The sequence below is a fragment of the Mixia osmundae genome (assembly GCF_000708205.1).
Source record: "Mixia osmundae IAM 14324 unplaced genomic scaffold scaffold_3, whole genome shotgun sequence".
Classification (NCBI taxonomy): Eukaryota; Fungi; Basidiomycota; class Mixiomycetes; order Mixiales; family Mixiaceae; genus Mixia; species Mixia osmundae.
This window is the reverse complement of record NW_014575561.1, coordinates 964,623-987,046: the sequence shown is the minus strand read 5'-3', so window position 1 is coordinate 987,046 and position 22,424 is coordinate 964,623. Positions and strand designations below refer to the sequence as shown.

Here is a 22,424-nt window from a genome sequence, read left to right as displayed (position 1 = left end):
GTCTTGCCGCAAAAGGCACAGTCACAGAGCAAACTGTAAGGTCAATGAGCGCCAGGCTCAAAAGCGTTATGCCCAGCATTGTTCCGTGAGATGGTGGAGCGAGTCAGCCCGCATGGTGTATGATATAGGAAGAGGAAGACGAGGGGCAGGCAAGAGGGAGAAGACGACAATCTGCTATCGATAGCCCCCAGATGCGCGCATAGACTGTAATCTGGATAAGGTCTGAGCGCGCTTTTGCCACCCTCGCCATTCCATAATCGATTGAACGATAAGGTCCCCCTCGAACGATCGGACGGCGTACAGCGCAAGCAATACATTGCTACAAGTAATGAGGTGACATAGATACTGCTTACATCTATACTTGTTGTGCCCTACATTGTGCTGACTATGGCGCTGTAGGGACGTCATTGACTCCATTGGTAGCACCCATTTGGCCAGGCATCGCGCCCGCCGCGCTCGCTGCAACTATCGTTGATATTGGCGCCGCAGATTTCTCTGCTTCGCCTTCGTCCTTCTCGGACTGAATTGAGCCCTTTTCGATGTCGTCAGATTTGGCGGCATCCGTTGGCACCGGATCACCTGGCGCGATCTTATCTTTGCCGGGAAGCCTGACGACTTCTCGGTTGAGCGAGTATGATCGCATGCCGAAGGTTGACAAGAAACCAATGAAGCAAAGGGGCGCGCACACAACGTAGAAGATGCGTATGCCGTCACAGAACGCCGCCATGATCTCTTCACGCAACTCTGGCGGCTGCAAATGTTTCAGATCCGGCAAATTCGTGGCAAGGACATTGTTGAGGCCGCCAATGACGCTTGCATCAAAATTCGGGATATTCATCAAGTTCCTCTTGGCCAGCGAGCCATAAATTGAGCCTGAGACGGCGATACCGATTGCGCCCGACAGCGTTCGAATGAAGCCGAAGGCGCCCGTGGCCGTGGCCATGCTCGCCATAGGTATCGAGGCTTGTAGAGCAAGCAGCGGCGTCTGGAATAATTGCCCAATGCCGACTGCAGCGATCAATGGCAGGATCTCTTGTTCGGCGATGCTGCTATTTGCGCGCAACAGTATCAAGAGTCCAAAGCCGAGCGTCATGAAGAACCAGCCACACCACATGGATGGCTTGTATTTGCCAGTTCGAGCAACGATCTGACCCGATACGATTGCCATGACCGCCGAGCCTAGTGAAAGCGGTAACATTTTGACGCCAGAGAGAAGTGCATTTGAGCCAAGAATCTGCCATGCAAATTAGCTAAGCACATTCATACCAGGTGTCAGCAACGGTACCTGAAAGTAGGTCGGCAATACATAGGACACGCCGAAGAAGCTGAAAGCGTGAATAAAGACAGTGAAGAGTACGATGCCAGTCGTTCGTGTGTGAAACAAGCGAGGCGGTACGATTGGCTCTCGCTGCAAATATTGCTCTACATAGATCTCGTTGAAGACGCCAGCGACGAGCAGGACGGGACCGACTACAAGCAGTGCGATAGTAGGGGGGGCGCTCCAGTCAGTTTCGCCAAGATTGAACGCAACGAGCAGACAGACGACGCCGACAACCAAGAAGAAGAGGCCTGAAAAGTCGAATGCTCGGATGTGTTGACGTAAAGTGCGCTTCTTGCTGGGCGGGTTGACGTTGAGGAAGAAGAAAAGCAGCGCCGCTGCGAAGCCTCCTGTCGGCAAATTGATGTAGAATATCCAAACCCAGGAGACTCGCTGAACGAGCAGGCCACCCAGAGTCGGTCCAATAATGCTTGCGATACCCCAGACTGAGCCGATTGCGCCTGCGTACTTTCCTCGATCTTTCAAAGGAACAATGTCTGAGATGACAATTTGTACCATCTCTACGAGCACGCGTCAGATCGAGGTCCAAATGAACACACTAGCTCCACGTACGAATGATAGCACCGCCGCCAATACCTTGAACGCCTCGTGCTGAGCATAGCCAGACCATGTTCTTCGCTGCGCCGCAAAGTGCAGAACCGAACAGGAACATAGCGATGCCAAAATAGAGCACGATCTTCCGCCCAATGAGGTCGCTTAGCTTTCCGTATAGCGGCGAGAAGGCGGCTGCTGTCAGTAGATAAGCTGAGCCTATCCACGAGTAGCCTCTGGGGTCGTTAAGATCCCGTACGATCTGGACCCGAAATTCAGCTTGTGCACGATGGCAGCAAGACGCAGACAAACAGTTGGTATCGCTGGAGCCAGAATCGTCTGATCCATTGCAGCCAGGAAGACTGTCAACATCAGGCCCGTGAAGACAAGGAATAGGTTGTTCTTGGGAATTTCTTGTGTCTCTTGCGCTTGCCATTTTGCGCCAGCCTTTTCGCGCTTCTCTTTCGGCTGTCGAGTCGGAGAAACGCTTTTGCTATCATTTGAAGCATCTGCGCTCGGCCTTTGCTCTATCGTATCCATCTTCTGGGGAGTGACGATGAGTCGAAAGTACGGCGAGTATTTGAGCGACGCGTGCTTCGTGTTTCGGCCGAAGTATTCTTCCGAAGTACGGACTTACCGACGTACGCCGATATTACCGAGCGATGAAAATAGCTTAATCCTAGTTCGAGTGGAACGCGAAGGCACCTGGCGATCTGCGTGATCATGCGCAACAACGCCTCCGGAATGTCTTCTCTGAACTTGTTTGCGGCCCAGCGAATCTCCGTGCCCATCTCGAGCCCAAAGCACCTAATGTCCGTGCGCATCTTTGCGGTCTCAGCACACGCATCTCGCCAAGACTGCTGCAATGCTTTGATACTCTCCAGCTCTGTGGAAATTGCACGATGCGCATCAGTGTGGTGTTGATCCTTGCTCTGCTTCAGCCAGGCTACGCGGTAGCGATTCGGCATGTGACGCACAAGACCTTGCGAGCTGCAGGACAGCCTCGTTCGTTGGATGTAGATCTGAATGATCTGCCGCCAGGCTTCTCGCTCGTATCTGTTCCTTCGCCTGTTTCAGAAGCAATTCCACCACCGTTTCAAGGCTTGCTGCGTCCGTCGGATGACAGCAATCTGCCTTCGACGTATCAGCGACCTGCATTCGCCCAAGGCGGCCGTCATCAGAAACGAGATCTTACGCAAATTGCTCAGACTGTATTCGATGCAGCTGGACTGGAGCCAGCTTCTACGAACGCTCATCTCGCCAATCTTGTTAGGGGTCTGCAGACCTCCCGACTGATCTTCGACGTTATCTCATCCTTCAACCCAATCGCGCTACTCAGCCTGACGACCGCGACAGGCATCAACATCACTGCCGGCATGACTGTATTTGAATCTGATCTGCAGCAAGAGCCACAGGTCTTTCTTGCGCCGACCTCTCCGAGTGTATCGCCTGTCGCCCTTCTCTTTTTCCTGGTGTGTCTGGCCTGCGCGCAGAATCTATAGCTGATCGTTCCATAGCTCGACGCTGACTCGCCGACTCCTAGCAACGCTGCAAACGGGTAAGCGAGCGACTCTTGAATCTAGATGACGCTGACCAGTCCAGCAGCCAAACAGTGCAGATGCTGGCGCAGGATCTCACGATTGATCCTACTGCTGCCAATTCGCAAGGCTTTCCTCTCATGTCGCTTGCGGCCGAATCGCTTGCCGAATATGTGCCACCTGTGTTCGCAGATCAGTCCGGACCTCATAGGTATGCAGGGCGACTTTCGCGGAGATGCGAGCTGACATTGCGCAGAATGATTGCCTTGATCTACCAGCAACCCCTGGGTATTTCAACCGGCGATCTAAGCAAGCTCGTGCCTTCTGGAACGCCGAGGATACACTTCCAAGTTGACGCCTTTAGCAAGACTGCTAATTTGGGAGCACCCATCGCTGCGATGTGGTTCTTTGCCGCACCAGGCAGTGCTCCCGCGACTGCCTCATCGTCGTCACAGTCAGCAGCTACCGTACAGCCGGCTGCAACGGTCGCAAGCTCGTCCACTACCATATCCGCGGCTTCAATCCCAACGTCTGTGCAAGCGACGACTACATCCGCGATATTCAATTCGGTGCCACAAGCGACCGCAGTGACAAGTTTGCCGCCGTCCGAAACAACGCCCTTTGCAATCCCATTCATCACACCATTCGTGACCAGCTTTGCACGGTCAGCTGCTACAACATTTGCGACTTCGACAGGCTCATTCAATCAGCCGAATTGCATTGCTGATAGTGGTCTCATTCGCATCGCCATCTGCTTGCTGCAAAATCTGTTATAGCACATTGATGCATTATGTACATACACTTGAACAATTTCAGGTCGTCAGAGCAGATACATCATAGCATATCAGTTGCCGCCGCCGAATAGGCTGCCTAGCGCTGAGCCGAGACCGCCGAGGATACTGCCGCCGACTTGACTGACTACATTGGCGAGCTGATCCTTGGTGAGAGGGCAGTCAAAACTTGCCGAGGAAGACACTGTCGGGTGGATCTTGAAGGCGAGCACTTTCAAGTCGAGCAAGAGTGTATAGTCCACATCGATCTGCGAAGTACTGCTACCGATGTAGCCGCACTTTGTAGCAATGTCTGTCAAGATGACGGAGTTCGGATCTTCAGCGCCGGTGTAGCTGCGCCGTGCATATCAGCGCAATCGACCGACTTGCGCGCAGTGCACTCACTTGAGCAGGAAAGGGAAGTCGAATGTCGTATTGGAGCGACTGGGAATATTGAGATTGTCGAGCGTACCGCCACCGATTTGCAGGGTCTTGTTGGTCGGGTAGTATGCTTTTGCCGTCACACCGTTGACGAAGGCGCCAAAGTCTGTCTTGCTGCGTGAGCATGTAAGAACTGATGCAGGAGTGCAGACTCACAGTTGGGATTGGCCACGGAGACCTTGAGATTGAAGTCAAGGTCGAAGCCGCCCGAGGTGAGGCTGAAGATGGAGGCGGTGTTGGCAGGCTGCTCGATACCAAGCACGGTCACATTGGGCGCACGAACGTAGACTGTACGCAAGATCTGAGATGGTCAGCTATGCCACGCAGGATCTATGAGTGCTTGGCGTACGGATGAAAGCAAGGACGACGCCGATGACGATGAGGATGATGAGGATAAGAGCTGCGCAGATCCATCTCATGGGCGAGCACTTCCGCCGCTTGCCCGTTGCATCTTCAGGTCGGAGTAGACCTCGCTTGAGCCGCTGCGATCTCGATAGACTCTGCTGGTCTGCGCCTAACACGGGCAAGACTGACTGCGGTCTCGACTCAAGAGGGGTGCCATAGCCCTTCTCGCCATTGGCTGTCAGCGTTGACATGGCGGAGTCATGTCTGTTGTGTACGGGCGCCTCGTAGTCTGATGGTCGAGCATAATCATCATGACTGCGATAGTGCTCGTCTCTGTCGTAGTAAGCCATCGTGTTTTTTGTTTGTCCGTGCACGGTCTGCGATGGCACGGTCCTCTTGTCGAGTAGGAATCAGGGCAGCGAATGGCTCTCTTCAGCTATGGAATGCGTGTCTATGAGTGGCAAGCCCTCTCCGCATGCTGCAGCCGCCGATAAGTTCGTCTCAGCTATGATCTCAAACACGAACAGGCTCGCGCAGGTGATCGGGCAAAAGTTATGCATTGCGCGCTAATTGACGCCTCGCCGTGTGAACGGAAGAGGCGGAGGGGGCATCGCGCTGCTGCCAGACTGTCTGCTCATAGACCGTGGCGAAGTGTATCTGAATCTCTCTAGCGCCGAAGTCGTCCTGAGTGGCATAGGCTGTCTGAGCACGGAAGAAGGCCTTGGCGTTGAGCGCGTGCTCGGGCTCGTGTGCAGATGGGCAGGATTTGCAGCAGGAGTATAGCGTGATCGCTTGGATGGTGTGGTCGCAAGAGAAGCAGATCGGTGGATCTCAGGTGGCCGGAAGGGCACGATGGCAGATGAACGCGAAGAGGGAGGAGCTGTCCGAATGGGATCGTGTGGCAGACTGAGACGATCGTGCGAGCCCATAGCTGATCTGCAGAGGTCCACAAGAGAGAATCAGCTCGGAAGGTGACTTTGTAAGGCTCCTTGCCTTGGGGTCGCGCAGACAGAGGCGCGACTGTGATCTTTCACTTCACGTGTATTCTGTTCGTATCGAATAGGGCGCTGAGGCGTTCGGGGCCCAGCAAACGTATTCTCTGACACACTCATAGCTGCCGGGTGACTAGAGGCGGCCTGTGGTGCGCGACTGGACGGACGTGCTCGAGTCAGGTCTGGGGTCATGTGGACCGGTACTTGCTCGTGTTGCTGCAGCCGAGCACGTAAAGCTTCGTTCTCAGCTTGCAACTGCTCGCAGTGTCTGTATTCATGAGAGCTATTCAAATTTTGTTACAGATGCGGCAATTGAAGAGCGACCGACTTTTTCGTAGCCCGCGCGAGCTCAAGCTGAGGCTTGACTTGCAGCAGGGTGGCCTTTTGCTTGATGGCAATCTGCTTGAGATACTGAAGATGGTCTGTCATGTAGCTTTGCTGGAAGATGCAGGCTTCTCTGAGTCTGTCGAGCTGCTTGTCGAGGCGAGTGAAGTAGTGTTTGAAGCCTTCTGGCATCTGTTCTGCCGGATCAGTATAGGACACGCATGGCCACGAGCGGACAGACCTGATGCAGCGTCAGGATGATGACTTGTGCAGGACCAGCGAGACAGTGCGGACAGGAAGCTAGCGTGCCTTGACCTTGTTCTGCTGCGATGGCGCCCTCTGTAGCTTGATCAGCTAGCGCCCGGCACGGGACGATCAGGTAAGGACAAGCCATTTTTGCTGCATCTAGCAGTAGCATCATTCGTTTGGGCAGCGCGCTGATGATCATGATGCTCTGTGCCTACCTGCCACTGATCGCGGCAGCAGATGTTGCAGACGATGTGGCCGCATTCGGTAAGCCAGAGCAACAGCTTCCCGTCTTCGTGCGCGATACCGGTCTCTATCGGGTCTCGTCTGCACGAGAGACAGTGCACATACTCGAAGAGCTCGTCCGACTCATTCTCTGGAGCGCTGAACGGTTCTTGTACGAATGTGCTCGAGTGAGTGTCGTAGCGTGATTGGTGTGCCATGGCGTTGTGTACGCGGACATACACAGAGGAGATGCTGAGCTCGTGAGGAGGGCTGCTAGCTGCTGCAGGTAGGCTCAGGAGAACGGGGTCAGCAGCTGGCAGGTGCTCGTTGCTTCGCGTGTTCGACTCGTCCAGCAGCTTAGCCCATCACAAGCTGACAGGCCATGCAAGGACTCGCAGGCAGCTTGCCACAGGCAGGCGTCGGCTTACTCGGCACGCTACTCAAGCGGTGCGCCGGCCGTTGTACCCCTCGCATGTTCCACTGAGCTCACCCTGGCTCGTGTGCAGTCTCGAGGCGGCAACAGCAAGACTAGAGGACATTGCACATACTCAAGCCACAGCAGCAGCAACAGCTCCATCCGCTCAGCCTGCCTCTTCATCCGCGCCTACTAGAGCGATTCAGGGACTGGGCGTCGTTCCGCAGACACCTTCACCCGCTCTCGCGACTGCTCAAGCTGCCTCGGATCGCACAGCAAGCACGCCTTCGGTGGATGAATTTATTCAGGATGTGCTTCAAGGACCGCTTGACAAGTTTGTCACGCTCAGTCAAGCCATTGGCGGCGTAGTCGATCAACAGGCACGTCTGACGTGACGCGCACTTTGCCAGACTGACGAAGCGAGGATTAGTCTGCGTTTGTCAAAGCAGGCTTTACAAGTCAGCTTGAGTTTCTCCAGACGGCCAGTCGCGTTGCAGAGCCTGCACAGTCATCTTCGACGTACGGCAAGATGCTGCAACCCATGTCGGAAGCCATCACCGCGGCGGGCAAAGTCCAGGAGAAAGGCCGCGAGCGAAAGTTTGCAAATCATCTCAAGATGGTCGAAGAAGGCATACCCTCACTTGCATGGGTCACCATCGTAGGTTTTGCTTGCCGGCGCATCTCGCGGGAGCTTACATTGTGCAGGTCAAAACGCCTGCACCATTCATCAAAGAGATGCGAGACGCGGCGGAATTCTATACCAATCGTATCATCAAAGAGTTCAAAGAGACGTCCGTAACGCATCAGTGCGTTTTTTGACGGTGCTCAGCGATTGCGCAGTGATGCCGAGCAGATCGAATGGGCGCGATCGTTTCTCGCTCTCTTGGATTCCCTGCGGCAATATGTGATCAAGCATCACACCACAGGCGTCTCTTGGAATGCCAAAGTACATGCTTTTCCTCGCCTCGACAACCAAGCTGACCGCGAAGAGCAGGGCGTAGATCCAGAGACCTATGTCGCGCCACAGGCAAGCAATACGGCACCGCCGGCAGGAGGACCTCCACCTCCCCCACCGCCCGCTCCACCAGTCCTGACAGACTTCTCGAGCCAGTCCATCAACGCAACGCCCAAGCAAGCTGCAGCCGGCGATATGACCTCTGTCTTTTCCGCGCTCAACCAGGGCGAATCGGTCACAAAAGGCCTGAAGAAGGTTGATCCCTCCCAGCAGACGCACAAGAATCCTGCTCTGCGCGCAATTGCGAATCCATCGCTTACAGGTTAGTCCTCTCTGTGTATACTCAGGCTCTAGCTGATATGACAGACAAAGTACCGCCAGCGAAGCCCGCAAAGCCAAGTGCGCTAGCGAAACCTGCGGTAACGGCAAAACCTGCCAAGCTTGAGCTTGAGGGACAGAAATGGCTCATTGCAAGTTTGGCACGGGCTCGCCTAGGGCACTGCTGATCTGCACGGAGCAGGAGAACCAGATGGACAACAGCAGCATCGTTATCGACCAGACAGAGATCAATCAGATCGTCAACATCTTTGGTTGCCAAAGATCTGTCATCCAGATCAAAGGCAAAGTCAATGCGATATCTCTCGGTGAGTCGTTTGCCAGTAACAATCCCCTCTTGGTCTGATCGGTCGAGCGGCAGTGTCATGCAAGAAAGTATCGGTCTTGCTCGATTCGACCGTGTCTGCGCTTGCCGTCACGTCGTCACCAAATTTCATTGTTCAGATACTGGGCCGCGTGCCTACGATACTGATCGATGCCACAGACGTCGGTCAGATCTACTTGTCAAAGGAGAGTCTAGACGTTGAGATCATCACCGCCAAGACGAGCTCGATCAACGTCAGCCTGCCCGATGCGTCAGGCGAGGAAGGCATGTTCACCGAAAAGGCTGTGCCCGAGCAATTGAAGACAGTCGTCCAAGCTGGCAAACTCATCACGACCGTCTACGAACATACTGGCTAGAGTCCAGAAGCACGCTGTTGTGATTCATGCATGACCTGATGCTCCTGCTCGCCAGACTTCGAACCGCCATCGCCAGTTTCTGAGTTTAGCCATCATTGCGGGAGCGAGAGCACTCCAAGTCAGTCGCCACAGCTCGGCATTGTAGTCCTTGTATTCAAGTCGGTGTCGTGCGAGCCAGGCAGCATAGAACTCGGGCAAGGCCGCGTCTGCGTCAAAAGGCTGGTTGGCCAACTTGGCGCGTTGCTGGGCTCGCTCGATGTAGGCCTGCTTGTCCTCCTCGAAAGCGATGTTGACCCTCGACCAGAATGTCTGTGAGTGGTCGTCCATTCTCCGCCTGTGGAGACGCCATGCCATGTCGTACAATTCGTACCGTCTGCGCAATGCAGCAAGGCGGGGGGTCATACCCGTTGCGAGAGCGCCCTCCGTTGGATACTCCTCCGTGTAGGGATGCACACTGGGATCGAGAGGTGTCAGATTGTCGAGAGGGACCTCTCTGTCCCCAAAGATGGAACGATATTGGACAGGTCGTAAGTTGCTCACTGGGTCAGGCGAGCCAACAAGGTCAAAGGCGCTCGTGTTTTCATCTATGACCCGAGTGCGTCGCCGTCGCATGGGCGCCTCTTGGAGCCTGCTCGTGCTTGTACAAAGTGATCTCCTGAGCATGTGTCGATGAGATGAGCCTGGAGAGTCGCAAGCCTACCGTCGTCGACCCGTCGCGCTCGAGCGGAGTAGCAGTGGTCGAGCAGTTGCCATCGCTTGTCGCCCGTCATGAGAGCTCGTCTCGTCGCTCTCGCAGGCTGCCTGGGCTTCCTGCAGCACACATGGGCCGCAGCGAGCGAGCAGACTGTCTTTGCAGCCCCGTCGCCTGGTCAGTCTGCGCCGAGTAGCTACACGCCTGCCTCTCGAGATCAGTACGAGATCAGCTCTCTTGCTCGTACCATAGACCTCTCGGGCGGCTCAACGGCTCGCATCAACACTGCTCTCACACTCGTGCCACTCTCGGCCTCATCCGAGCCTGCAACTTGGCATCTCGGCATCAAGTCAAAGAACTTGGCGCATTTGAGCTCGCTCGAAGCATACGAAGGCACGACAAAGTCCAGCAAGAAGCTTATACCCGTCTCGAAAGCGGGTTACGATAGCCTTTCGTGCGATCCTCTGGTGTACGCACGCGAGCATGCGTTAATGCGTGGATGAGCAGGGAGACGCAATACTACGCAGTCCAGTTGCCTGCCCCGACGGCAGACAAGATACAGATCACGCTCGCGGAGATCTACCTGCATGTACGCTGTATGCCGGACCTGGCCCGCTGCTCACTCATCGTGCGCGCTCGCTCGACAGGTCTCGACGCCCAAACCAGCGCAACTGTCTCAACAGACCGAAAGCCAGTCACTCGAATGGACTGGCGACCTTCTCGCCGGTCTGCATCATCATACAATCAAGGAAGCGCGTATGAGAATCAAGTGAGTTGTGCCTGGCTACCTCAAACCCAATCTCATGCAGCACGTAGATGCCCGTCACCACGTCTGCTCAACCACAGCGCCCCAGAAGGCTTCGAGCTCGCAAGGACAGCGGGAAGCCCGACGCTGGTCTTTGACGCCAAGTCTGCGCTACCATCAAGCGGAGAGTCCTACGTTGCGAGCGTGCATTATGAGCAGCCCTTGCCACTCGTCACCATTAGGAATCTGCAAAGAACGGTGGGTGTCTCCCAGTGGAGCGACAGCATCAGCGTTGAGGATCGCATGGACCTACTCAATGCTGGCCCAGCGTAGGTTGACCAGTCACTCAAGTCACACAAAGGCTCATAAGGCATGCAGACTGAAAGGCCAATTTTCTCGCGTTGACTTCCAGATGGCGACTTTCAATCGACGAGCACCTGGCGCAATACCGCATATAATTCAAGGCATCACGGTGCAGCTGCCTAATGGTGCGAGATCACCTTACTTCACCGATGTCGTCGGCAATGTCTCGACGTCGCACTTCAGACCCTCGCGTGGAGCAAGAGGACCGAGCCAGATCGAGCTCGCCCCTCGATATCCGCTGCTCGGAGGCTGGTCTTACGATTTCCAAATTGGATACATTCTAACAGCAAGCAAATATCTCCGGAAAGCGAAAGGTCGATCAGGCCGTTACGTACTCTCCGTGCCGTTCTTGTCACCCATCGCCAACGCAGCTTACGACAGCGTCACGACGCGCGTCGTTCTGCCAGAAGGAGCCAGGTGCGCTATTTCTGCGCGAGAAGATCCTATATTGATACGTGCTACAGTCACATTCGTGTTGAGACGCCTTTTGCAGTCGATAGTGAGACACGCGAAATCCAATTCTCTTACCTCGATTCGACAGGTCGACCGGCTATCGTGCTGCAAAAGTCTGCTTGCTCGGACAAGCATGCCGAGAATGTGATTGTAAGTAGCCAAGCGGAGCCGAAAGCCGTGGGCTAACATGACCAGATCTCGTACACATACTCGACAGCAGCGCTCGTGCGCAAGCCGCTCGCAGTGGCCGCAGTAGCCATGTCGCTCTTTCTCGCCACTATCGGCATCAGGAGATTTGAGTGGTCCTTCAAAAGGTAGCAAGCGTTAGACAATTGCAACAGACAACAATGCATGTTCGTCGCACAATATGACCTCGCGGTGTGATCAACATACATCGTACGAAAGACTAGGTATCTTGGGAACAGCGCCAGCGCTGTCTGTGTCGCCTGCCGGCGAGAGCCTCAGCTTCTGGAACGGTGCAGAAGCAGGATCCTGGTAATAGCCCTCGAGTGCGCCCGTGCGGCGGTCGAGACAAAGATAGTAGCCGCCCGAGATGGTCAGAGTGCAATCGTGAACATCGACGTTGATGTAGTCTCGCTCCTTCCATCGCATGAGAATGTAGCGATCTTTGTGCAAGTCGAGGGTATCGAGACTTGGCCCCATATCACGCTCGCTGAGGTTCTGCAGAGAATGTAGAGACTGCAAATGTCGAAATGGAGCACAGCGTGCCCAATACAGCATGTCCGTCATTCTGTCTGTCCTCCACTTCTTCGTCTCGAGCGTGTGATTGTGGCCATCGATGATTTCACCTTCAAAGAAGGTCAGGACAGCTTGAGGACAACCGGGCACAGCCCTTGCCTCTGTGAGCCGACACTGACTCAGCGTTGCTTATTTTGCTACATCGGACCAACTCACCGAGTATGCCAGTGAGGGTACCGCTGCTCAAGTCGACTTGGCTAATCATTGCGCGAACCATCCACTTCTCGTCCTCGAGAGCTGGCGGCGCTATGTCTGGCAATGCAGGTATCGGAGGAGCTGCCAAAGAAGGGTTCTGTACCGCTCGAGGTGGCAAGGCAGGCATTTGCGCCCAGCGTATGCGCTCTTGTGCGGCTTGTACGGTCTCCGAAAGGTCAAATCTGCGGCGAGTTGTCGGCCTGTCGTGATCGTGCTCGACGGCAGGTGGAGCTCGTAGTATACGCATGCGGACGTTATGGTTGGGTATCGAAGGTGAATTCATCCGCCGTCGTTGCTCATCGATGCGTGATAGCGCGTCCTGAGCCGATGCTACCTGTTGAGCCGCTCGCTCTCTGACCGCCCTGACCTCGGCCCTTACTTCGAGTCTGTGGCGATGCCGCGCGGCAATGGCGAGCAAGCCGAGTGCGCAGTGATCAGCCGGTGAATAGCTCTGTGTGCCGCTGAACATCATGCCTGGCTGTATAAATCGCGAATGGTAGGTCTGCTCGCCATCGACCAGCGGCGGTAGAGGCCTCTTCGTCCCACCGCTTGCACTCTCTGCGTGTGTTGTAGACTCGTCCGTTGCTGCCGGCGAGGTCGGCGAGACGGCTTGCAGATCGGTAGGTGAGCAACACTCGTCTGAACTCGTTGTCTGTGGCTTTGGAGCTGTACTGCCATCACCCCAGCTCGCTGTCCGGCTCTCCTCTCCTTGCCAAGCATCCGCTACACCGTACGGGTCATGGTCGTTCCCGAGTGAAGGCCAAGCAGGTGTTATCGTCTCGTTCAATGGCCTCGGTGATTCAGCCCAGATCCTGTCGGCGGCTTGCTCGGCTAGCTCCCACAACCCACCGAGATCGACATCGGTCGTGTGTGTGCCTTCTGTTGGCCCTATCGGCATCGCAAGCAGGCCAGGAGCTCAGGAATCCCAGCGGTTCTGACGTAACATGCCGACTCTCCACTCTGGCGCGTGTTGGCATGTTGGCCGACGATTGCGCACGTCATACTCCTCCTGCCTGATGGCTAAGCATCCCGCGGTCCTCCCCCACACAGCTCTGCCATCGAACCCAACTCTGTCCTCGAGCAAGACTTCGATGCTGCGCGATGTTCACTTGCGCACGGCTCTCTGCGCGACGTCGACGGCAGGACTCACTCGAGGCTATCCTAGTGGCGCGAGCGATGCAAGCTCTCCAGATAGCTCATCAGGGTTCATTGTCCTCAGAGATAGTAGGAGACCAGGATGAACGTATTGCTCGCAGTCTCGCTCACCGCTCTCGTCAGCTTGACACGCGCCTATGGTCAAGCTGTCGGCGAAGTCGTCAAAGGAATCGACCTACAGAGCGTAGCGACGAACACTTCGTCTGGCCCAGGCCTTACGAAATTGTCAGGCTCACTGCAGAGAAGAGCAGCAGGGGACGTTGTCAAGACTGTCCCTCTGCGTGCCACCGCACGGTTGACGGGTGGCAAGTTCAATGTGGAAGCTATCGTGAGCTCACCTCTGGGCCGTCACCGACCTACTCGCTCACTAAGGTGACAGTTTAATTTTGAATTCAGAGAGGGCGAAGGCACCTTCATCGAAGGGCGAGTACTTCGCGGTCTCAACGACTCGACCGAATATCGCTATCACATCCACACCAATCCCATCTCGGCAGATGGCAATTGTGCAAGCGCACTCGGCCATCTCGATCCAGTCTCGGTAACAGACTATATTGCCTGCGACCCCAGCCAGCCATGGTATTGTCAGGAGGGCGACTTGTCTGGCAAACATGGCAAGCTGCAGGGCACGGTCAACGGCAACACCCCTGCCTTTTCGTTCATTGATCCCTATGTACGATTCTATCCGCAGCCATTCAGTATTCTCGGTCGATCTGTCGTCATTCACGCGCCTGATCTCACGAGAGTTACGTGCGGCAATATCACTTCGAACATCGATGGCACCGATCTCGGCAAGCCGTCAGACTATGTGACGGATTATCCTAAGAAGGCGCCACCCAAGCAACAGTCTGTCACTCCCTTCACTAACGGCATGACGGCCACCAATATCGCTCAGCTAGCCACACTGCCATTCTCGTTGCCAGAAGTGTTTAGCCAGACAAATGTCATTCTCACCGAGACACTTGTCGCGACAGACATCGCAGGCAAGACGATGGTGACGATTCGGCCGATTGCAGAGCCTATCACAACTGACTTTCACGTCACCGTCGGCGCAACTCTGCCCACACAAGCCAATCCGACATTTCCCGATCCGACAGCTGGCACTCCGACCGCGCAAAGTCCAGCACAGCCGCAACCGCAGCCAACACCGACATCTCCTAACGTAGGAACACCATCGCCAGTCATGCCAATGAATGCCTCGCCGCCATATGCAGCCAATGCACCCGTGCCTACGCCGACCCCTCAACCGAAGGCGAATGATGCTACGCCACGCGAAGCGGGCAAACCGAATCTGCAGCTCGCGACATCTGACGCACTTAGACTGAGCGTATCATCCATGGCTTTTGTAGCTTTCTTTGCTTGCATATAGTAGCGATCAGTCCTGCCGCTTCGCACGACGTTCGTTCAGCTTGCAACGTGTCATCATTGATTACGCGCCGAGGATTTTCTTACGATCGAGCTCGAGCGACGGTCCCCAATGGCTACTCCAGCAGCATCAGGCTCGTCGTCGAGCGGCAAAGATGCACAATCTGCGCAGGACATGCTGCGACAAGCCAGCTTCAGCACACGATCTGGCGAATCCTCGTCAGACGGGTCTCGTGCACCCTTTGAGGCTCCAACTGCAAATGCGATCTTCCAGCAAGCCAATGCCTACGATCCTGCTGCCTTGCACCCACTCGCCAACTTGTCCAGTGGGGAGCTTGACTATCTAGGTACATCAAGATTTCGCCTCCTGCTATTGATTCTCATTTCACTCTTGCAGCGCTCGAGGACGGCAAGCTCAATTCGCTCGAAGGCACAAAGGGCCTATTGCCGAGCCGAGGCTGGGGCGACGAGCTTTGTTACGGCACCGGAACGACCTATCTAGCAGGTCAGTATGGCCAGAGGGGCGCATTGCAAAGATGCTGAAACTACAAGACAGGTCTGGCAACGGGTGGTCTGTGGGGTCTCCGAGAAGGGCTTGCCAAGCCATTGCGCTCCTCGGTATTTCCAGCGACTGCAGCAGCGACGACAGTAGACACAGCAGCTTCTGGGGCGACACTGTCGGGCGCCGAGGCCTTTGCTGCTGGCCGCCGTCCGCACGCAGCGACTGCTCCATTTCAGAGCGTAGCAGCGGCAGCGCAAGCAGGCCCGACGGCAGGTTTGGGTGCAGCCCAAGCACCGCAGGCCACTTTCAGTCCTCGCAGCCCCGGCTTCAAGCTACGACTCAACACCGTGCTCAATTCCATCACGCGACGAGGCACTTTCTTGGGCAACAATGCAGGCGTGCTTGCCCTCATCTACAATGCGATCAATTCCTCTGTCGACAAGTATCGGGGTCGGCATGATATCTACGGCTCGATGTTTGCAGGCGCTGGCACAGGTGCAATTTGGAAGAGCACAGGCAAGTCTCGTGACTTTACGCCCCTGCCTGCCGCTGACTTGTCTTGATGTGCAGCCGGTCTGAGGCCGATGCTCATCGCTTCCGGCATCATGACGACAGGAGCCGCGGCCTGGACGTCTGTCAAGCCTTACATCATATAGATAGACCAGAGCGGGATGTGGCACCGACCCATATTCATGGACAGCGCGGGACTCCGACAGAAATGCAATTCTGTCTGTCTTGAGACCAGCTTGCGATCGGCATGTAAAGCAAGCTGGCTGGCTGCGAGCTGTCATACAGCCCTGTTGTAACAAAACTCAACACATCTCGCTGCTCTTCTCATTGCGCACTTCATCACTCTCTGGCCCGTCGGATAAGCTTTTGTATTCACCACTCGGGCCAAAACGATAGTGAATCTCGGTCGACGGGATCGCACGGAAGGGTCTGCTGTCACAGAAGCTCCACCCGGTGTCTTACATGGTCAGGAGCGCCCACCGTCGGACGCCTCTCATTCGATCGCCGGCTTCCCGTCATAGAACATCCGCGTCTGCAATATTGCGCATACGTCTTTGCAGAATGCAATGTCCGTGTCGTCTTGAACCCTCTATCGAGACGGCGCGCCCAGCTTTGACCTCGTCTCGAAGTGGGCGCCGTTGTAGGCCTTTCAGACGGTAGCCACTGTTGATAGGACGCAGGCGCTGCGAAACACATGCCCGTGGCCATGCTCAGATGGGCCACTTTCACGATCGTGTGCCAGCAACGACAGGGCTGACAAGAGTGCAAGCAAGCCGAGAGCGCCTGGGATGGACTCTGGCCGTCGCGTCACGAGACAGGCCGGCTCTGGCAAGGCCGGATTGACAAGCAAGACGCCAGAAGACAGAGGCATCGGCAGCAACGAGGCCCTCGCAACAGTGGGCAGCAATGCCGACGACCCGGCGAAGCCTAGACGCTCTCCGCGCACGCGAGTCGCCGAGACATCTACGGGCGGTCTGGACAAGCTGTTGACGGGCAGGAATGATCCAGAGGCTATTGCCGAAACGAGTGTTGCTAATACAGTCGCCCTTCCACCGGCCTCCATTCCTGTCGAACAGCCGTCGGAAGAGCCAGAGCAGACAGCGCAAGCACTTCGTGCTCTCGTCGATCCGACTTGCGACGAACGGACAGCTCAGCCGTTAGTTGATGTACTGTCACAGTAGGCTTGGTGGCTGATTGGCTTGGTGACCTGCAGAAGACGCGCATATGAGCTTGTTCTGATTCAAGAGCCTCGTCGAGGTGCAGCGATCGGCATCAGGAGATCTTCGCAGAGCAGAGTGCCCATACTGCCAACGCCGATCCTCCGTCTGTATGTGCGCGAGGACGGCGAGAGATTGCCTATCACGGAAGTGTGAGCCGTCTGTCGACTTCTGCTGTGCTACTCTGATGGTAGCGTCATGGTAGAATCGACGAGTTGCAGTATGTCATCTGCCATTGTGCCCTGCTTGACGCGGACAACGACGAGGAGCCAATCGATCTCGCTATTGATCCAATGTCGAATCAACCTCGTCGAATGCTGCTCGGTCAGACGGTCTCAACAGCACAGCTTGCTGAGGCCGTCGATGGAGAGCAAGGCGCTTTCTTTGTCTTCTTTGATCTCGCCATCTTGCTGCCAGGTCGATACCGCTTGCGCTTCGCTCTTGGTCAAGCGTAGGTCCCACCATTAGACTACATGTGCGCCATTGACATGGAAACGCAGCCTGCCAAATTCTGCAGCGCTCGCACAGACGATCACAGATGCATTCGAGGTCGGCTCGCTCGCAGAGTATCCCGGTCAAGAAGGCAGCAAGTCTTCTCGCTCTTTCTGGAATCGTTTCAAGGACTGAACTCTGTCGCATGTGCGCAGTGACGACCGAGCTCGATCGACACCTGGCACGACAAGGCGTGACGACCTATGTGCGCGCGCTGGAGGACGTTGCAACGCAAGCAATCGCACTTGTAGAGGAGTAGGCACGTATTCCGTCCATCTGTAGATGTTGTTGTCAGATGTTACATGCTGCTTTGTAGATTAGCCGCGCGAGAGGACTGCTGTTGCAAGCAGCTGAGCGATATCTGGCCGACCGAGGTTGGCGACGTTGGCGGTGCCGAGCTCGTCAATTTCTAGCTCTTGCGATACTTCGTAAGCTTCAGCTATGCTCGAATCTGTTAGCGGCACGTTGTTGTTTGCCAATGCCTGGATGACAGCGGCTGTACGAGCGATGGCTATCATGATAACATTATCCAAGGGATCATTGGTGCTCGAATAGAGCATCGATGCATCTGTGTCAGTCGTCTCGAGGCCGTCTGCGCCGATGCCATTGTTGCGCGAGGTGTTCGACTCTGCTGGCGAAGGCTGATAGATCCAAATCCAGCCGTTCATGCCGATGATGAGGTTGACGCCGCAAGGCAGCGCATGGAAGTGAGATTTTTGCCGTACGATCAATTGAGATTGCACGCGCACGAGTACGCCGTTCCTCAGCTTGGGAAGCGAGCAAGATGGATCAGCGCAGGAACGACAGGATCGTCAGCGATCGACTCACTTTACCAAACTTGAGAGAGCGCGTATGCAAGCTCATCTCGCCGTTAGCGTATAGCGCTTGCACCTCTGCAACGAGCAAATCGCCCTCTTGAAAAAATGTACGCATCTGTAGTTCATCAGATTCGAGCTTGCGCCGCTGCAAGTAGGACTTGCGCGTCAGCTAGAAAAACTCGATACCGGCGAGGACGCACCTGTACACCACCTGGCAAATTGATCGAAGAAAGTAGCAGAGAGGCAAATTGGCGCGACGAGGCATCAACCTTCCAACGCTTGGCTTGTACCTGTTGGTTGATGCGATGCTCAGCTTCTCACAGTGTATTGATGAGCGAGTAACCTGCCTCGACAATGCGGCCAATGATGAGATCGCCGACTTCTGGCTTGTAGCGTCCCCTGAGTGCTCTGACGGAGACAAGCTTATTGACCCGATCCACCGTGCCTGCCATCGTCGACACGACCGATTCGTCTGCCACATATGTACCGTGGCCACTGTGACAGTCCCGCGTTCGCCTCAACACAACCATAGAGTGACGCAATGCCAAGAGGCTGACCGCATCCAGTCGTGAGATGAGGCGAGAAATTCGCCAGGCACGCTGACTTGAGCGCTGCCTGCTGCATCATCAAGCTGCATGCTGTCAAGCGGAGCGCTGGTGCTGCCGCCGGTGATGATCTTGAACATGCCGGTAGGCTGGCCTCGTCTTGACGCTTGCTAGCTTGCTAAACCTCAGCTTGATGAATTGCTGCGCGACTTGACTTGGCGACTCACCAAGTGAGTGACTTGCCTATCTGGAGCACGCCCGGGCACTGGATGGGCTGAATGTCCGGTCAGCACCATCCTCTCCTGGCGAGCTCACAGGGCTCGGAAGATGGCCATCTGGCAGAGCGTGCCGACGGACAGACCGAGACGAGCGACTATAAGCAGCTACACTACAAGCCACGGTCAAGAGGACGGACGAGTGGAAGCGGCTTGCATGCAGCGAGCCAGGCACAAGCCAACGGACAAGCTAGTCCCCTAGCTTCTGTGCCCCTCACGACGCAGTCTGTTCTATCGACCGTCCCTACAACCTCAGCAAGCCTCGTAAAACCTTTGACTTCCCCGACCAATGTCTCGTCCTCTTCGAGCCTGGCAGAGTCCAGTAGGGCTCTCACAGCTGTTTCCAATGACTACCCCACTCCCGCGCCATCGCCGACTTCTGCTACTGCCAAGCTAAAGCTGCAAAGCCTCCAAAGCTCTGTACAGGCCCTCGGCCTATCGACCAATTCTGCAGGCTGGCTCATGCTCTCGCGGCTCATAGAGCTGCACACTGGCTTGATACAGACTGGCAAGGGAGCACGTCCGCCACAGGATACCCATGGCTGGACAGCAGTCTGGACAGCGCTCAGTGACGATCGCGTCACTTTTCTCTTGCCCAAAGACGGCTTGCCGCCAAATGAGACTATCACACCGGCGCTTGTACGCGACCATCTGGTCTTACTCGACTCTAATTCTCTTTCTGCTACTCCAGGCACAGCTGCGGTGACGGTGGCAACCCTGAACGGTCTCAGAGGCGTCAAAGCAGACGATACGGTCATCTTCGGTAGCGCCGTGCCTGGCATCTCTACCCTGACGAAGGATGCCGGCATGGACGAGGAGCTCATGAGCACGCTTCTGGGCTCGGCACCGCCTTATGTGTCTTCCTCTACCACGCCGGCCTTTCCATGTCTACACTTGCTATCTGTGCCTAGCAAGCTGAGCGTGCCCAAACCGACTCTCAACAACTCACAGGGCCAGATCACCAGGCCGCAAGCCAGAACGCTTGCATCCCTCTTCGGCGGCATCAGAGCAGAGCGAAGCATTTCCACGTCTAGCTCGCTCGCTGCCTCGCCACTGGCAGAATCCCCACCGTCGTTGGCCGATCCAACAATCTCACCAGAACCGAGCCTCGATCTGATCAGTGTTCGCGCCATAGCTGTGGATCGCGTCATACGAAGGGCCGCGTTCGCAAGAGAGATTGCGCAAGCGACGGCCAAGCTCTGTCGATCGCGTCTACGGTCCCAGAATGTTTCCGCCGAAGCAAGTGATCTCGTAGTGCAATTCCTGGCGAGGCTAGACCCGCCGAAAGGTTCAGAAGCCGTCAGTATCTCGACGGCGCGTACAGTGTCGACGAGCAAGAAAGGTAAAACGTCAATCACCGGTCCATTGTATGCTGCAAGTGCAGAAGAGCTCGCTAGAGCGTATCAGGGTCTCTGCCTGGACATTGCTCGGATTGCCCAAGCATCAACGGAGAGCTCTGATAGCATTAACGAGGAGGTGGTCACTCAGGATGCGCTCGAAGCAGTCGAGGACGTTCTTGTGGGTCTGTCATACGACCGGTACGTTCCAGCAGCTCTATCTTGGACTGAACTTGACTCATCCTCTGGCACAGCTTGTTCTGTATTGACGACGGCAAGGATCGCGCAGACGATGTCAATCTTGCGTCGCGCATCGCAGGATTGAACATGCTTGACTTCTCACTCGATCATCTCAGTCTGCAGCTGGAGCCCAGCAGCGGCGCACCTGCAGAGTGGGATGAAGCACACAAGACGCTCAGAGAAGGCATCGAAGATATTGTGCGCGAGTGCGGCGAGATGCTCAAACTCCTCTCCGGAGCAAGTTATCGTACGCCAAAGAGCAAGCTCGATCTGTTCGTCAGAATACACAAGGCTCTCGTCGATGGTATAAGCAAGCTACCTGCTATACCCACCAAGCCTGAAGTCGCCAACGAAAGCGAAGCCAGTACAGAACTAGAGATGGCCGATGCCATCAATTCATCTCTGCGCGAGGCTTCGGTGCGAGATGGCCAGAATGCTAGTCAATCGAGCGCAGATCTTTTGCTGCCAATCCTCATCTTCAGTGTCGTTCGTGCAAACCCGTCACAGTTCATCTCACATCTCCGTCTCATCGAACGTTTCCGTTGCGAGCTCCTGCTTCACGGCGAGACCGCATACTGTGTCTGCAACCTGCAAGCAGTCGTCGAATACCTCTTGCACATCGATCTCAGTAGTGTCGGCATGGGCTCCGCTCGGGTGATCAGGTATATCCTGTTCTCAGCCTTTCGTCGTCATGCTGACGTGATTGCGTGTCTTGCAGCTCGGAAGACGGCTCACCAACTCAGACGACACAGGCCAAGCTGGAGCCTGCACCGGCATCATCCATCAGGGCGCGAGTCACGCAAGAGATGGATATTGTCGCCACCGGCGCGACACGCATGCTGGGCGGCGTGGCAGGCGGGTTAGCTACAACGCTCGATGGAGGCGTGAGGCTCATAGGAGGAAGCTTTGGCTTGCTCACGAAGCAGCCCGTCTCGCTAGACGAGATAAAGAGCGTGCTCGATGGCAAGGGTGGAGAGGATGGTGCGATCACCAAACGGCTGGGCCTGCTCAGACGGGCATCTAGCCCTTTGACGCCTATCGCTGCACCTGAGAAGCCGCGAGGAAGGGCACATACGACGAGCACACCGCTCGAACACAAAGAGCTGGCAGAGTTGACACCTCCGGCCGCCCGCGAGGGCACAAGCAATGGGGCTGCGCCTGTTCAAGCGCGACTATCGCGGACGAGCTCATCCACGGCAATCAATGCTCAGCCTGGTACTGAAGACGACAAGCCTTCGATATCAGACCGTCTTGCAGCTATCCCGGGACTCAATCGACTGTCTGCATCTGGCGCGTCATCACTGAGGTCGAGCATCCCTGCCGATCCTGCTCCAGCGTCTCGCACAATGTCACTGCTTACCCATAACGAGGGCTACTTTGTGAACAGACGTTTATCGAATCTCTCCCTCACGGCTGCAAACACAGATCATGTTCAGGACGCGCAAACGATCTCGCCGCCTCTGCAGCAGTTCCTCGAGGCTCACGACGCAAGCGAGCTGCGATTGGGAGACATCGATCTCTTGCTCAAGGACTATAAGCGGCTTTCTGTCGTCGTAGAGAGCCTGATGAAGATGCAGCCAAGCTAGTAGACAGGCAAATGCATATTCACTCTGGAGCTACAGATGAG

The 22,424-nt window shown here is 55.7% G+C and overlaps 13 protein-coding genes across 13 annotated transcripts; 7 read left to right on the top strand and 6 right to left on the bottom strand.

Annotated features, from left to right (window-relative positions):
* Positions 1-385: 385 nt before the first annotated feature.
* Positions 386-2,410, bottom strand: L969DRAFT_46427 (uncharacterized protein; the record flags this gene model as incomplete). The annotated part of the gene is made up of 4 exons (XM_014714028.1): positions 386-1,234; positions 1,286-1,839; positions 1,892-2,132; positions 2,183-2,410. The coding sequence occupies 4 exons, from the start codon at positions 2,408-2,410 to the stop codon at positions 386-388; spliced, it is 1,872 nt and encodes a 623-aa protein (XP_014569514.1).
* Positions 2,411-2,772: 362 nt separating this feature from the next.
* Positions 2,773-4,135, top strand: L969DRAFT_93448 (uncharacterized protein; the record flags this gene model as incomplete). The annotated part of the gene is made up of 5 exons (XM_014714027.1): positions 2,773-3,342; positions 3,388-3,428; positions 3,476-3,619; positions 3,665-3,696; positions 3,864-4,135. The coding sequence occupies 5 exons, from the start codon at positions 2,773-2,775 to the stop codon at positions 4,133-4,135; spliced, it is 1,059 nt and encodes a 352-aa protein (XP_014569513.1).
* Positions 4,136-4,183: 48 nt separating this feature from the next.
* L969DRAFT_86180 (uncharacterized protein) lies at positions 4,184-5,493 on the bottom strand. The gene is made up of 4 exons (XM_014714026.1): positions 4,969-5,493; positions 4,776-4,907; positions 4,584-4,725; positions 4,184-4,532 (listed from the first exon to the last, which is right to left on the bottom strand). The coding sequence occupies exons 1-4, from the start codon at positions 5,312-5,314 to the stop codon at positions 4,253-4,255; spliced, it is 900 nt and encodes a 299-aa protein (XP_014569512.1). The 5' UTR covers positions 5,315-5,493; the 3' UTR covers positions 4,184-4,252.
* A 37-nt stretch (positions 5,494-5,530) lies between these two features.
* On the bottom strand, positions 5,531-6,674 carry L969DRAFT_46933 (uncharacterized protein; the record flags this gene model as incomplete). Its single annotated transcript, XM_014714025.1, has 4 exons — positions 5,531-5,895; positions 6,073-6,224; positions 6,285-6,472; positions 6,522-6,674. The coding sequence occupies 4 exons, from the start codon at positions 6,672-6,674 to the stop codon at positions 5,531-5,533; spliced, it is 858 nt and encodes a 285-aa protein (XP_014569511.1).
* A 52-nt stretch (positions 6,675-6,726) lies between these two features.
* On the top strand, positions 6,727-9,138 carry L969DRAFT_93445 (uncharacterized protein; the record flags this gene model as incomplete). Its single annotated transcript, XM_014714024.1, has 10 exons — positions 6,727-6,939; positions 7,131-7,198; positions 7,258-7,546; positions 7,597-7,824; positions 7,872-7,957; positions 8,007-8,112; positions 8,161-8,443; positions 8,494-8,591; positions 8,642-8,765; positions 8,819-9,138. The coding sequence occupies 10 exons, from the start codon at positions 6,727-6,729 to the stop codon at positions 9,136-9,138; spliced, it is 1,815 nt and encodes a 604-aa protein (XP_014569510.1).
* A 24-nt stretch (positions 9,139-9,162) lies between these two features.
* L969DRAFT_16278 (uncharacterized protein) lies at positions 9,163-9,750 on the bottom strand (the record flags this gene model as incomplete). Its single annotated transcript, XM_014713562.1, has 1 exon — positions 9,163-9,750. One exon carries the CDS (start codon positions 9,748-9,750, stop codon positions 9,163-9,165), a length of 588 nt encoding a protein of 195 aa, XP_014569048.1.
* Positions 9,751-9,870: 120 nt separating this feature from the next.
* On the top strand, positions 9,871-11,726 carry L969DRAFT_86175 (uncharacterized protein). The gene is made up of 7 exons (XM_014714023.1): positions 9,871-10,283; positions 10,337-10,418; positions 10,477-10,598; positions 10,646-10,903; positions 10,953-11,354; positions 11,402-11,540; positions 11,586-11,726. The coding sequence occupies exons 1-7, from the start codon at positions 9,907-9,909 to the stop codon at positions 11,706-11,708; spliced, it is 1,503 nt and encodes a 500-aa protein (XP_014569509.1). The 5' UTR covers positions 9,871-9,906; the 3' UTR covers positions 11,709-11,726.
* Positions 11,727-11,774: 48 nt separating this feature from the next.
* On the bottom strand, positions 11,775-13,242 carry L969DRAFT_93442 (uncharacterized protein; the record flags this gene model as incomplete). Its single annotated transcript, XM_014714022.1, has 2 exons — positions 11,775-12,250; positions 12,306-13,242. 2 exons carry the CDS (start codon positions 13,240-13,242, stop codon positions 11,775-11,777), a joined length of 1,413 nt encoding a protein of 470 aa, XP_014569508.1.
* Positions 13,243-13,581: 339 nt separating this feature from the next.
* On the top strand, positions 13,582-14,865 carry L969DRAFT_47043 (uncharacterized protein; the record flags this gene model as incomplete). The annotated part of the gene is made up of 2 exons (XM_014714021.1): positions 13,582-13,827; positions 13,879-14,865. The coding sequence occupies 2 exons, from the start codon at positions 13,582-13,584 to the stop codon at positions 14,863-14,865; spliced, it is 1,233 nt and encodes a 410-aa protein (XP_014569507.1).
* Positions 14,866-14,919: 54 nt separating this feature from the next.
* Positions 14,920-16,230, top strand: L969DRAFT_86171 (uncharacterized protein). The gene is made up of 4 exons (XM_014714020.1): positions 14,920-15,208; positions 15,259-15,366; positions 15,418-15,879; positions 15,934-16,230. Exons 1-4 carry the CDS (start codon positions 14,974-14,976, stop codon positions 16,017-16,019), a joined length of 891 nt encoding a protein of 296 aa, XP_014569506.1. The 5' UTR covers positions 14,920-14,973; the 3' UTR covers positions 16,020-16,230.
* L969DRAFT_93439 (uncharacterized protein) lies at positions 16,056-17,841 on the top strand (the record flags this gene model as incomplete). Its single annotated transcript, XM_014714019.1, has 6 exons — positions 16,056-16,165; positions 16,547-17,029; positions 17,087-17,242; positions 17,296-17,541; positions 17,591-17,676; positions 17,738-17,841. 6 exons carry the CDS (start codon positions 16,056-16,058, stop codon positions 17,839-17,841), a joined length of 1,185 nt encoding a protein of 394 aa, XP_014569505.1.
* L969DRAFT_86167 (uncharacterized protein) lies at positions 17,747-19,210 on the bottom strand. Its single transcript, XM_014714018.1, has 6 exons — positions 19,173-19,210; positions 18,958-19,123; positions 18,748-18,895; positions 18,601-18,690; positions 18,411-18,545; positions 17,747-18,349 (listed from the first exon to the last, which is right to left on the bottom strand). The coding sequence occupies exons 2-6, from the start codon at positions 19,083-19,085 to the stop codon at positions 17,900-17,902; spliced, it is 951 nt and encodes a 316-aa protein (XP_014569504.1). The 5' UTR covers positions 19,086-19,123; positions 19,173-19,210; the 3' UTR covers positions 17,747-17,899.
* Positions 19,211-19,223: 13 nt separating this feature from the next.
* Positions 19,224-22,383, top strand: L969DRAFT_16272 (uncharacterized protein; the record flags this gene model as incomplete). Its single annotated transcript, XM_014713561.1, has 3 exons — positions 19,224-20,758; positions 20,812-21,459; positions 21,516-22,383. The coding sequence occupies 3 exons, from the start codon at positions 19,224-19,226 to the stop codon at positions 22,381-22,383; spliced, it is 3,051 nt and encodes a 1,016-aa protein (XP_014569047.1).
* Between the last annotated feature and the right edge of the window lie 41 nt (positions 22,384-22,424).